We start from the raw sequence: 13,862 nt of genomic DNA, 5'->3' as shown, positions 1-13,862 counted from the left end.
CACTCTTTTTTCTTAGCACTGTTCTATCACTGTCAATATTTTCCACTGCCATTGCATCCAACTCTTTGTCTCACTGTCTCCTTCACTCTTTCTAGAACACAACCAGTGTCTACTATCTTCTATTATTGATTACTTTTCCATTTCCTTGCCACTGCTATAGTGTTCTCACTCAGTATAAAAGAAGCACAAGTATGTCCACATGCCAAAATTTAAAGGTGCTGAGGAAGGTAGAACAAGGCAGCTGGTACCTCGCTTTTCATTGTGTCTTATAAATAAATAGGAACATATTTGCATCCTTTTCCCTGCTGCAGCAGAGCATGTAACTCATGTGAAAAGAAATATATTGATCAGTAAAATTTAGATAGTTTAGTTTTTTGAAACTGAAATACCACAGAACTAATTTTACACCCGAGGCTGGATTTTATGTGCAAAAAAAAATTTGCATCTGCTACAGTACTACAACATGAGGTTTCCATATGATAATGGAGACACTTTACAATCCGCAGCTCCATTTTGGTACCCAAAAAACAAGTTTTTGTGGTGTTTCTCGATAATGGATTAAGATTTTTGAAAAGAGAGAGGTTTCTTCTGATAAATGCCTAGAGAATATACTGTTAAAACAAGAAAATTTTCAAAGTTATTTGAGACCAAGGTCTCATCATGAAAATTTTAGCCTTCTGCTGTGCAAAGCCATTTTGGAACCCTTGGCTACGTTGACTGCAAAAATATAATTAAAAAAAACTGTTTTTTGTGGAGTTTTCTGAGGGACCACCCATGAACTAATGTTGCCTCATTAAGCTCCATCAAGTCCACCTTTAGACTACATGAAATACAAAAAGAACCAACCAATTTGCACGATTTTCCTAAGCTTGAGGAAGTCTAATATTCATATCTTGACACTGTATTGTAGGATATTGACGCTAAGACAGTCCTTCTGTAGGCTGTACAAATTGTCCCTAGTCCAAAGGCTACGCAAAACATTTGACCCTACCCTTTTATTACCAATGGAACCCGAGGTATGAGCACTGGAAAATCCCATTTTTATGTGTGTTGTTTTCAAATATATTACATATGCATGCTGCCTCACGCATACCGATACCAGGTTTTTGTAACCCCCAAACATCCTTGACCATTCCAAGGAGTGCTGTGATATTGCTGGGTGGCCAGAACACAATTCTGATTTTATGTTTCTTCAGTATTCTGCTGATCTTAGCAGAGATAGTCAAGCAATCAGTAGAATGGCTACCTTCCCAGTCTCTTCTTCTTGTTTCTTTTATGTTTCATTAGGTCATTGTGTGGGTTGTAACACTGTGGATGCCCCGGGTTGAATAACTGCTGTCCGTGAACACCCACTGTATGTGTTCTAACTGTGTTGTAAAGCTGTCTGGGTCGGAAAGTGCCTCAGCTTGGTGTTAAGTGCAACCCATTCGTTTGTGCTGGAAAGTTGGTGTGCGTTCTTTTCCTATACTGTTGACCATCATTCTCAAGTTCCATGGTGAACTTAATATTGGGGTGTCTTTGAGGTCAGGAACTAGTCCAGTCTTTTCCGTCCATGTTGCCAGATGACAAACTGTCATATCTGAAGAAATATGTCAGTGGTAAGCAATAGTTTTAAGGGCAATATTTTCGAATTTCTCCATAAACAGATAAGGGCCTACCCATCACCACCCCTTCAGTCTGCTCACAGAATTAGCACTGACAAAGGAAGTAAGTGTTAAAATATGCTTGAATCCAGCAGATATCCGTCAAATCTCTCACTGATCAAATCTACTGTGTCCTAAAGTGGTAGCCTGGTGAATAGAGACACAGCATCAAAGATGACCATTACGACTGTGTTTGGGATTCATAGGTTTTTGAGACATTCCATGAAGTCCGAGTAGTTGCGGATGTGGTCGACACACTTTCCCACATATGGTGCTAACACCCGCAAACACCTGTTTAAGATAGGTGGCTGTAGGGTAGATGGCTACACCGATATTGCTTGTGATCAGATGAAGCGGTACACCTCTTTATGGGTCTTGAGTAATCTGTATAGTCTGGGTGTTATTGGTGCCTTACCTTTCAGTTACTTGACAACTTTCTCATGTCGCCCTATTTCCTTCAAATGGGCCTTGGTTTTCCTGTCCACTCTATTGCTGGAGTCATTTACTAGTGGACTGTAAGTGGGGTTCTCTAAAAGTTGACAGATCTTCTGTGCATAGTTGGTCTTCTGCACTATGACAGCACAGTTCCCCTTGCAACACCAGTAAGTTTTCATCTTCTCACAAAATTTTGAGGGCTATCCTCTCGTCTCTTAAGAAATTCATTTTGAGCAACCTGGCTCCTCTCCAAATCTCATCTGCAACATCAGATGGTAGTGTGTTGACCAATTGCTCCACAGAGCTGATGAAGTCACAAACCAGTAGGTCTCTAATGTTGAGGATAGTTTTGTGCAACTGCACTAATGTAATTTTGACTTTGACTGCTCACCTGAAAATTACATTGCTAGTGAAAATGGATTGTTATAGGTCAGCTTTTTGCACCCCCTTTTTTTATCATTTTTACCGCATGACCTCTACCAAAGTAGTCATGAAGAAAATATGCATGGTTTTGGAAAACTTTTTTCATGGGTAGTGGCTGTTTGTCATTGCACTTACTTTTTCCACCCTGTTATGCACCTCTGGGAGTTCTCTTTCTACTGCTGTTGTGTACACTTTTATACACATAAACATGGTGATTATAATTAAAGTTTCAGTTTCAGAACACTGTAAGAAAAATAACCACTGCTCAGAATGACTTCAAATGTAAAGCAGAAGGAGGGGAAACCTTATGGAAACAAAAACAATTTAATGAAAATTTTACCACTCGATGGTGCTGTAAGTGGCAGAATAAGCAAGGGTAAGAGGCTATTCCTCTGTTTGCACCTGAGATGCTCAGTATAAATTAACTTTGGACATGTGTGTGAGCTGACTGGAAAATGTCCTGCATTGCTATCCATACAAAATTAACCATGTCCAGGAGTTGCACTTTGTTATAAAATTTCTTGGTATCATGGAAGAGGACAATGAATGAGTTATGAGATGGGTCCTGCAGGTCCTATTACCAGCACCATTACTGGTAAAAATGTTATGAGAGTGCTTTGCTCACCAATATCATTCCAACCCTTCAACAGCTTGGATAGGATCATTTTATATGCAAGATGGTACTCCTCCACATATTGCACAGCCAGAAAAGCAGCTGCTGCAGAGGAACTTTTTCTCAGTTGCAACTTATGGCAGAAAACTGTGGACAGTTTATTGCACACGTCTTGGGCCAGTCTCATTTCATTGTTGCTTTCAGTTTTTGGCTTCAGGACAATCAAAAACTGATTTTTGCCATCCAACGTGCTGCAGTCTTGCCACAACTGTTGAATGCCGAACTTGTGCATTCATGCACATTGCACAGTACAGATGGTTTAATGTGCAACTCACATCATAACCAATGTACTGCAATTTATTTGTCATTTGTAGCCAAACTTATTTAAATTATGACACTTACGGTATCATCTAGCTAGGGGGAAAATTTTTGTTTATTTGTTTTTCTCCATAACGTTTCCCCCTTTCTTCAATAATATTCTATTCAAATTTGATGTCATTCTGAGCAATGGTTCTTTTTTCACACCATTTTGAAACTGGAACTGTACTTAAAATCACCCTGTATTTCACTCTCGCCTATTTTCTTTGTACGTATTTTCCACAAAACATTTGAGCAAACACTCATGTCACTGTTGCTGCTCAATTGTTCATTGTTTTCTGTTCAGTATTCAACGTAAGAACTGTTGTGGTGTGTGTGCTGGGGGGAGAACGTGTGTGTAATGAGAGAGAGAGAGAGAGAGAGAGAGAGAGAGAGAGAGAGAGAGAGAGGGGGGGGGGGGGAGGCAGTGGGGGTCCTCGAAAAATGAAGACTACAGATATTATTCTACTCTCTCTCTCTCTCTCTCTCTCTCTCTCTCTCTCTCTCACTCTCTCTCTCTCCCCAGAAAAATCTAAAAACTAAGAACACCTCCAAAGTCAAATTTTCCCATGCCGGCATTTATCAGTTTACCTGTAGTTCATGGCAGTCTGTCTAAATAGGCCAAACACACAGACATTTTAAAACTAGGTTTTCTAAACATCTCAGAGCCTTAAAAAGTGACGGTACGCAGTCTACTGTTGCAGATCTTCTTGTAGAACAAAGCCACCACCCAAACAACATTGACATTTATCTTATGATCCTCAGAGAACGCAATAGTCTCTGCCACGAGGAGAACTACAACAAACAAAAAATAATGATACAAGGAACGAAAGTCTTGAATGAAAATACATACCTTTGCAACAAAACACTGTTTGCAATACTCAATATGCAAGGGCATGCCAAATAATGCTTCTGAATTTTCTATTCTGTTCTCAATATTGATTGAGGTATTACACACGCAGCAGTGTGTTGTAGTTGAATTTCTAACCACAGAAAATGTTTGTCCACACATGGAGCACCCTCTCTTTCAGTATGATAATGCCAGGCCATAACCAAGCTGTGCAACTTCTGCAACGATCAGACACCTAAGGTGCACGTTATCATCGTCCTCCATATACTCACAACTTCACACCATCCAATTTTCACTGTTTCCAAAAGTTAAAGAACACCTTTGAGGACTAAATTTTGAAAGTGATGAAGCAGTGCAAGCAGATGGGTTGTGGCTCTGTCCATGGAGTCAAATATTCTGCAGTGATGGTATCACATTGAAAGAAATGTGTTTGTCACCAGGGTGACTATGTGGAGGGATAAATATGTGGGCAAACAGAATAAAGATGTAGGATGTTAATAAAGTTTTTAAGAGTTTCACTTAAGAAATTGGGAGGCATTACTTTTCAGCACCTCCTCACATCATACATACATTTTCCACCTTTTTTTTTTTAAAAAAAAAAAAATTACATATTTCTTCATGGTTATTTTGCAGATGATATGCTGTCCAAAAGGATAAAAAGGCACAAAAAGCTGACCTACAAAAATCCATTTTCACTAGCAATGTGAACATTCAACTGAGCAATCAAACCAGACAAAATGGACGTGTTGTAGTTTTAGGCCTAATATAGATAAATGACCATGAACTTTGCATTACATTTTACAGAAATAAATTTGACCTGCAGAAGATGACACATATGTGTCAAAACTTGTCTGGGTAAACAAAAACATAAAAAAAAATGTGTTAAGCATTATGAAGGGATGTGGTGGGGACAGGGTAGGGCTGCTAGGTGCAGTCATTAGGGTTTTCTTTTTTTTTGGGCAGGGGGGGGGGGGACACTAGTGCATGCATTATTAGATTATTGAAATAGAAGGCTATGTATTGCTGGTGTGGGAGCATGGAAGGGGAAGATGAGTGAAGGACAGGTACTAGTGAAGGTTGAGGCCAGGGGGTTGCAGGCACATGGGATATATTACAGGGACAGATCCCCCTGTACATTTCAGAAAAGTTGACATTGGTAGGAAGGATTTACATGGTGCAGGCTGTGAAGCAGTCATAGAAGTGAAGCATATTGTATTGGGCAACATGCTTAGCAACTGGGTGGTCCAGCTGTCTCTCAGCCACAGTTTGTCAGTGGACAGAAAGCTTGTTGGTTGTCATGCACACACAGAAACCGGCACAATAGTTGCAGCTTAGTTTGTAGATCACATGACTGCTTTCACAGGCATCCCTGCCTCTGATGGGATGGGTGATGCCTGTGAACAGTCTGGAGTAAGTGGTGATGGAAAGATATATTACATCTAGGTCTATTACAGGGATATGATGCAAGGGGTTGGGAGCAAGGTTGGAGTAGGTATGGACAAGGATATTGCTTAAGTTCAGTGAGTGGCGGAATATCCACATGGGAGGAGTGGGTAGAAAGTCTACTCCTCATTTCAACGTGCAATGAGGGCAGAGAAAACAACTCAGTTGCTCCAGTCGTGGGTGGCACTGAGTCACGAGGGGAGTGCTTTGTGGCTGGACAGTGGGAATGGGCAGGTGTTAGATGACTCTAGAGACAAAGCATGGGAGACCTGTTTCTACACAGGATTGGGAGGGTAGTTTTGGTCTGTGAAGGCCTCATAACTACAGACTAGGCTGTATGGAAGGGACATAGGTATTGCTGATGGTTGGTAGGTTTGATATGGGTGGAGGTACTGATGTGGTCATTTTTAAGGTGCAGGTCAAAATTAAGAAAGGTGGCTTGTTTTGTTGAGGAGGACTAGGTGAAGTGAATGATGAGGGAGAAAGTGTTGAAGTTGTAGAGGAATGTGGACAGCATGTCTTCTTCTTCTTCAGTCCTGTTCAGGAGGCTGTCAATAATGAATCTGAATCAGTTTGGGATTCCGGGTGGCTAGGGAAGAGTCCTCTAGATGACCCATGAATCAGTTGGCATAGGGTGGTGCCATATGATGCCCATTACTATATTTCGGATTTGCTTGTAGGCAATGCTTTCAAAATTGAAGAAATTGAGGGTGAGGATATGGTTGGTCATAATGATCAGGAAGGAGGTTGTACATTTGGAATCAGTCAGGTGTTTGGAAAGGTAGTGTTCAATATCAGTAAGGCCATGGACATCTGGGATGTTAGTGTAGAGGGAAGTGGCATCAATAGTGACAAGCAGGGTACTACATGGTAAACAGACAGGAAATGTGAGAGTCAGGAGGAGGAAATGGTAGGTCTCTTTTATACAAGTGGGTAGGTTTCAGGGAACAGCCTGAAGGTGTTGGTCCATGACAGTAAAGATTCTCTCAATGGGGCACAGTAACACTGTAAAGAAACAGATCTCAAGTGCCTTGCCTCTCCAGGCAAGTACAACCTCTCACATTTCCACTGTCCAGCCACAAAGGAGCACTGCTCTAATGCTGCAGTAACACCCATGAGTGGAGCAACTGAATCACATTCTCCTCCAGGATGTTGAGTATCTATCGTCGTATGCTGAAATGAGGAATATCCTACAGACTATTCTTCCCACCGATACCACAGTGGTATCCTGTTACCCACCGAGCCAACGCAATTTCCACGTCCAACCCTACTCCACCAATGCTCCCAACCCCTTGCCTCATATCCCTGCAATAGACCTACATGCAAGGCCAGTCCCATATACCCTCCCACCGCCATCTATTCCAGTGCAGTCATGTACGGCTACATGCGATCTACAAAGCTGCAACCACTGTGCTGCTTTCTATGTAGGCATGCCAACCAACATGCATTTGGTCTCTATGAATGACCACTGACAATCTGTGACTAATAGAATGCTGCCCAACACAACATGCTTCATTTCAGTGACTGCTTCACATCCTGTGCCATCTGGATCCTTCCTACCAACACTAGCTGAATTCCTCAGTTGGGAACTCCACCTGCAATATATCCTACACTCCCAGAAATCCCCTGACCTTAACCTTCAGTAGTCCCTGTCCTGCTCCCACCCTATCACTACACACCCACTAGTCTTTTTCCCCTCCTCTACTTCCCTCCTTGTCCACCAAACTCCTACACCAAACCTTCTGACTGCACCTAGCAGCCCTACCCTGCCCCATCCACATCCCTACATGCTCCCACAAATGGCACTACACCTTCCCCCACCCCTAAACTGCCATCACTCCCCCTCCCTACCACAACCTCCTCTTTACCCACACCACCCACAGATTGCTTCTCCCATCTGACACAGCTGCCATCCAGCCTCCTCAGCTGCCAGACAGTGGACTGTGTGTGTGTGTGTGTGTGTGTGTGTGTGTGTGTGTGTGTGTGTGTGTAGAAGAGGGTCTTCTGGCCTAAAGCTCAATTCATAGCAGTCTTTTTGTTGTGCTTTTCTGCAACTCAGTGTGTCCTCTATATGGTGAGTAACACTGTCGTTTTCATAATATTGTCATTTTCCATCCACGATTTTCCACAGTTTGTATATTAATGGTACCTGAGATTGTGTTCTCCCTCAAACTGTGTAACTAATTACAAATAATGCTTGAGTACTGAGCATGATTCCCCTCTGTTTTGCACTTAATGCATAATATGCCAAATTTATAACACCATTCGCTGCTACTGATACATATTGAATATGAGAATGGAGATAGGTTTTTTATTGACTATGGGGGAATTATTTGTCTTCAATACATGCAAATAAATAAATAAATGAATGTTTGTCTGGATTCAGCTCAGTACAAAAAGAATTATCATTTACTTTCCTCAATACGACCTTTTACATTGTTCGAACAAGAAGTCAGACTAAATTTTATAACAAACAATGGTCATATATTAAATATTTCTTACTGTAATTACAAAATATTGCTATGAAATTATAACCATAAGACTAGGTCTTCCAAATTGCACTTATTTGTTTTCAGAAAAGAGAATAAATATCCAGTACAAACCCATGGCACAGTAGTAGGAACTTAGGAACTTTGAGGTGCTAGGATCCTGCAAGCTGTTACTGTAATTTACAAAGGAAGAGAATCAAAAGTGTCTCCTGGAAATACTTGCAATATTCAAATACAGACTGGCTATGAAGGTACAAATTGCACTGGATTTCTTTCTAGTGACTTAACTGTCAACACATTTTTATATACCAAAATAAAATAGAATCAGTCTATCTTATGAGGAAAAAGAATAACATTTGGCACACAAATTAAGAATTAACTACTAGTGAGAACAGCAAAAAAGGGAACAAAACAGTACAATATTTAAATAAAGAATTATGAGCTGTCTAATTATTGAACAGCTAAAGAGTTTATTTCTGAAGTGTCTCAAATCTAAAATTTTATCTTTCTTATGTTTTTTCTGTATTACTCAGTTGTTCTCTGGCAGACTGCCTTATTTGTCATGTTACAGATGGTTTGAAAATTTATTATTTTAATCCTCTTACATGCCTGCTGTTTTGTTTCCAATATATTAACTCTTCCTGGCCAATCCATGGATGCAAACACATCATGTGATGACATAGATTCTCCCATGCTCTCATCGCTACATACAGTAAAATGATGGCAATTTGGTGCTGATGGATTAATTCGCCTGTTTATCTGTATAGATACAAAAGATCTGTTTTGAAGTATTGCCAGAAGGGTTGTTCCAGCAGAAAGAGATTTCAAACACATCTAGAATAAGCAATATAAGAAAGGCAAAGTACATAAACATGCCAGCGATGGCTCACTGCAATGACTAGCTGGTAGCCTAAACATTACGTTGGGAAATTTTGAACTACTTTATTTACTTGTGCTGTCTGCAACTGTTTCCATACAATTATTGTACCAAAGTTGAGTATTGGCCGAAGTGTTTGATACAACAGCCAACATTCTTTTCCCATTACAAAAACATTTTACCAGTTGCTTAGGTTCCAGAAAAGCAGAAAACAACTGTGGAAAATGGAACAAAGTTTGCTACTAATTAAACCATAAGATAATCAGAAATTTAGCTGCCTACATGTACTAAGTGAGAAATGGTTTCCCAGTGACTGGAGAGAATCCACTAGGTGACTTACAGAAGTCCAAAATGGACTTCAATATAGCAGGAATGAAATACATTGAGATAACAGCCAGTGAAGTAGATCACACAACCACCTATTCAGACCTCCTCATACTTCATACTCTTAAGGAACAGGAGTCTGAAGATATCAAATTATTTTAAGTATACAGATATCTTGAAGCAGCATACTGCAATGTTATTCTGACAGTTCTGTCTTCAGCAGAGCCTGTCTTTCGAGATACAAACAAATACTGCATTTGTGTTAATTATTTGATATCTGACTTTATTAAATGAAATTTAATGACATTTTTAAACAAGTCCTTCTTCCCAAAACGTCTCGAGGTCATGTCACCATTTTCAACAATCCCATAGGTTTACAGTTTTTGTAACTCAGTGTGAAACTTTACCAAACGGTAGCAAAACATAACATTCTGAAGTTATATCTGAATTACACCTTTCAAAAATAAAGTTGTGGTTTCTGTTGTTTGCCATTTAATGGATTTAAGACACCTCAAAAATAAGCTTTTCAATCATCATTACAGAAAAATGCTTACATTACAACTGTGAAAACTTCAAAACAAAAAATATCTTACAGGTGAAAGTTTGTTTTTGGTAACAAGGCAGTGACCTTTAAAAGTTATAACCCTTAATTTATAGCACATTCAGAAAAACTGCAGTTCAATGGCTAAACATGAGTGTACTCAAGCTAACAGAATGTAAGAGTTTGAGTGCATACTAACAAGATATTATGGTCACATTATTGCTAATGTTACTAGAATTGCAAGTTGCATAGTCAAAATATAAAACTACACAATTAATTACCTTTCAGACAATGGAAAGGAAAATAAAAATAAAAATCAACAAACAGCAATGAGTCACACCATACGGAATATTGTGGCCTTGCCAAGAGAGATACACATTTGCAAAAATCGACGATTCCACTCTGCACATAGGGAAACTTCATCGCTCACTTCATTCTGATCCATCCACTCTTTTTTTTCCATTGGCTCCTGAGACAGAACTTATCTTTGCTCTCAGCTTGCATTTTACGGTACTAATTAAAACAATATTGCTGACACAATAGTATCTGACTGCATTGGAAAGCAGTATTTTTTAATAGTTCATTTCTGTTAACAAAAGTTTCATCTGTAACTTCATCATCTGACAATTAAAATCTTTGGTAAAATTTGTTACAGTATTTCAATTACAAGTACTAATGTACAGAACCTGCCAGCAATGCTGAAACAGTTGATTTTTTTCATTTATTACAGTTCCACTCTTTTATTTTACTTATGTTGCATAAATATTTATTTTTTTATACAAAAACTATAATGGTACCATACTTTTAAAGCTCAATTGTTTTGTAAAGTTGTCTTCCCTCTCCCCCCCCCCCCCCCCCCCACACACACACACACATTCTTTTTTTTTTTAAACACCAAAATATTTTGTCATATGCATACAAGATGACGATAATGGTACATTGACTTGTCTGGCAAGATAGTAAACACATTAAAATATTAAATAAACACAAAGAAAATTCTACACAATCAACATCAAAAGTCATTCCCATCTGCAAGTTAAAAACTTGATTAGGGAGAAGCGGCAAAAAACTCACACATTGTCTTTCTTCGGTCAGTACAACTGAACATTATTATACGATCTACTATGACAATAGTTCAAAAATACATTGTGTGAGCTGGACATAGTGTTAATTCTTGACAATTGGACCAAATTTTTAAACAGGACAATGCAGGAAGAGCAAATGTTTCATAATTTTTTCCTCCATTTTCAACACAAAATATCACACATAAGAAATTTTTTTGCCTGTGTGAGTGTTTGGGGAGGTTTGTGTTCCTGATTTTTCTTTTCTTTTTTTTTTCTTTCTTTTTTTTTTTTTTATTGTCATTCCCCTCACTGCCTGCAGCTATGCACTGATGGCAATTATTTCAGTTTGACAGCATGAGGTACGTGCAGTGCAAATTGGTATGTTGCCTGTGAGAGGTGTGAACGTTCTCAATTAGTTCAGGAGGAGTTATTGGAGGAGAAAGCCTCCGATTGTGGTGGTCCTAACAGATAAATACATGGTTTTGTATTTATCAGTTGTTTTTGACTATCTTTCACCACAGCACGAACTACAAATTTGTATATGTCTTCCACGTCAGTGACTTTTCAGCTGCAAACATATAGTACCTCAGAGGGTTTTAAACTGCGACATGTATTGACACAAAATCTTTTGCAGCACCATTTGATAATGGCCTTAAGGGCTAAACTGCAATTATGAAATACATAATTTCTACAGTCAATGGCAAATATGATGTCCTTAAAAAAATAGGTTTCAAATGCCTAATCTTTGCACAGAGATACTATTATCTGCAGCAAATTTGATTATCATAAAAAACTGGAAATTCCAGTACAGGCTTTGTGTTGTATTTTAAGTTAGGAAGAAGGGGGGGGGGGGGGGGGGGGGGAAGAAAAAAAATAATATCACTATCTAAATAAAGCAATTCCTGAGAGAATATAATTGATCCTCACCTTTCTGCATTATCTTCCTCTAGTAAAGAGTTGGTTATCACAAAACTATTTTTGTAATTACTGTCTTACATTAAATGTTGTCCTGAAACTGTACATAAATAATAATAATATCTTACATTAAAAATTGAACTATTTCACTTGTTCAACATAACAATGGATTCTGGCACACAGTACAGTCCCAGTTTAAGGTAAAAACATGACGTGCTGGTTCTTTTTTATTTTATCAAACATATTTTTATGCACGTAGCCAACTTTGAGAAAAATTAAGAGAGGAATAAACATCTTGAATGCACACTGCAGCAGGCAAATCCACAAAGTCTACAGGTAGCCTTTATGTTAGATTAAATACAAAATATCTGACCCTAAAGATATTGAACACAATAAGCAGCTGATATACGAATCAGCACACAGCACTACCATCACAATAATCATATGTATTCTAGGCAATCATTTATAAAATTTGTTTTAATACACAAAATAGGCAAGCTGATGGCTAAAATCATTTTCTTGACATTCTCTGACTTTATGAAAATAATATAAAAATAAACAAGATTAAAAATAATAGGATATATTTTAGTATAAAAAGATTATTTATATGTATTTATCTTTGTATTGGACATTGAAAAATAAACATTTCAGTCACAATAACAATGTTTGGTTTCATTTCATAAAAACAATTTCCTCTTTATTTCTGTGATCGTGTATAAATACCTAACCAACCTGATACATTACGATGTGAGTTCTTCTAAGAGTGCTTCTGCAGATCTACCCTCCTTCTGAAACCTATCCATGAATCGTTTTGGTACTGTCCATTCCAAAAGAATCTCAACATTTTTTTTCAACCTCTCACCTTCATCCATATCTTTGTCAGAACAGGGTTTTCTACCTGACATTTCAATTGATTCACACAGTACGTCATCAATGAGGCGCTCCCCGAAACCTAACTGCTCAAGCCTTTCAGATGTTGAGATCCTTTTTAGAAGTATTGCCAATAACATTCTCATTTTTGCTATTGGCATGGGAGGTACAAGTGATTTGTCCTTATCGTCACTGTCTTTTACTTTATCCAGAGAGTCACCACCGTCCTCACATGCATGGTTAACTTCTTCTGCTTTGCATGTCTGTTCATGTGTTTCCAAGTCATTTTTTGTCTTGAAAAACTCTCGGCAGCGAATGCATAAGTAAGGTTTTGCTGTTTTATGAATACACAGCATATGCTTTTTGAGATGAGGCAACTGAGCAAATGCTGCTGATGGGCAGAGAAGGCATTTGAATGGTTTCTCACCTGTATGTCTTCGAACATGCATCTTCAGAGCAGCTGAGTGTGCAAAGGCCTTTTTACACACTTTGCACTGATACGGCTTCTCCCCGCTATGAACACGTCCATGGACCTTGTAATGAGAAAATGTAGAAAAAAAGGTGAAATTGTTGTATGAGAAGTTAAAGAGTTGCAATTTTTCAATTGGAAACATTGTTACCAAAATGGTTTCAAAATAATCTGTTCAAAAAGTGGCAATATTTCCAACTGTCCAGCTGCAAAAAGAAAGTGATATTTAATAACTATGCTGTTGCCCACACAGTACAGTTTTTCACAGAAAACATAAATGCCTATATGTATCTTAATTTTGTAGACATTGTAGCACATTAATCACAGCAAAAACTCACAGTTAATCAGTTACATTTCCATTAAGTTTTTCCCGAATATTTCTCATAAATTATTTGAGGAATACTGAAGGGATCAGTAATGATTTCCGTATTTGCCTGGAGCGGATAGCAGAAATGGTGGCAGTGGAGAGGGGAGGGAGAAAAAAAAATGATAGCAGCAATTACATGAATGCAACAAGCAGAATGGCTTGCCTATAAACATGTTGTTATC

At 38.5% G+C, this 13,862-nt stretch overlaps 1 protein-coding gene across 3 annotated transcripts in view; it reads right to left on the bottom strand.

The window, feature by feature from the left end:
- Window positions 1-11,332: 11,332 nt before the first annotated feature.
- Window positions 11,333-13,862, bottom strand: part of LOC126473628 (zinc finger protein OZF-like) — a 58,560-nt gene continuing 56,030 nt past the window's right edge. For all 3 annotated transcript variants that reach the window (XM_050100803.1, XM_050100804.1, XM_050100805.1), the window contains exon 3: window positions 11,333-13,377. In XM_050100803.1, the coding sequence (XP_049956760.1) occupies window positions 12,715-13,377 (663 nt within the window). In that variant the 3' untranslated portion in view covers window positions 11,333-12,714. The remainder of the gene's footprint in view (window positions 13,378-13,862) is intronic.

Source organism: Schistocerca serialis, chromosome 4, assembly GCF_023864345.2.
Source record: "Schistocerca serialis cubense isolate TAMUIC-IGC-003099 chromosome 4, iqSchSeri2.2, whole genome shotgun sequence".
NCBI lineage: Eukaryota > Metazoa > Arthropoda > Insecta > Orthoptera > Acrididae > Schistocerca > Schistocerca serialis.
The sequence above is the reverse complement of the archived record's forward strand: the minus strand, read 5'-3'. Positions and strand labels throughout refer to the sequence as shown.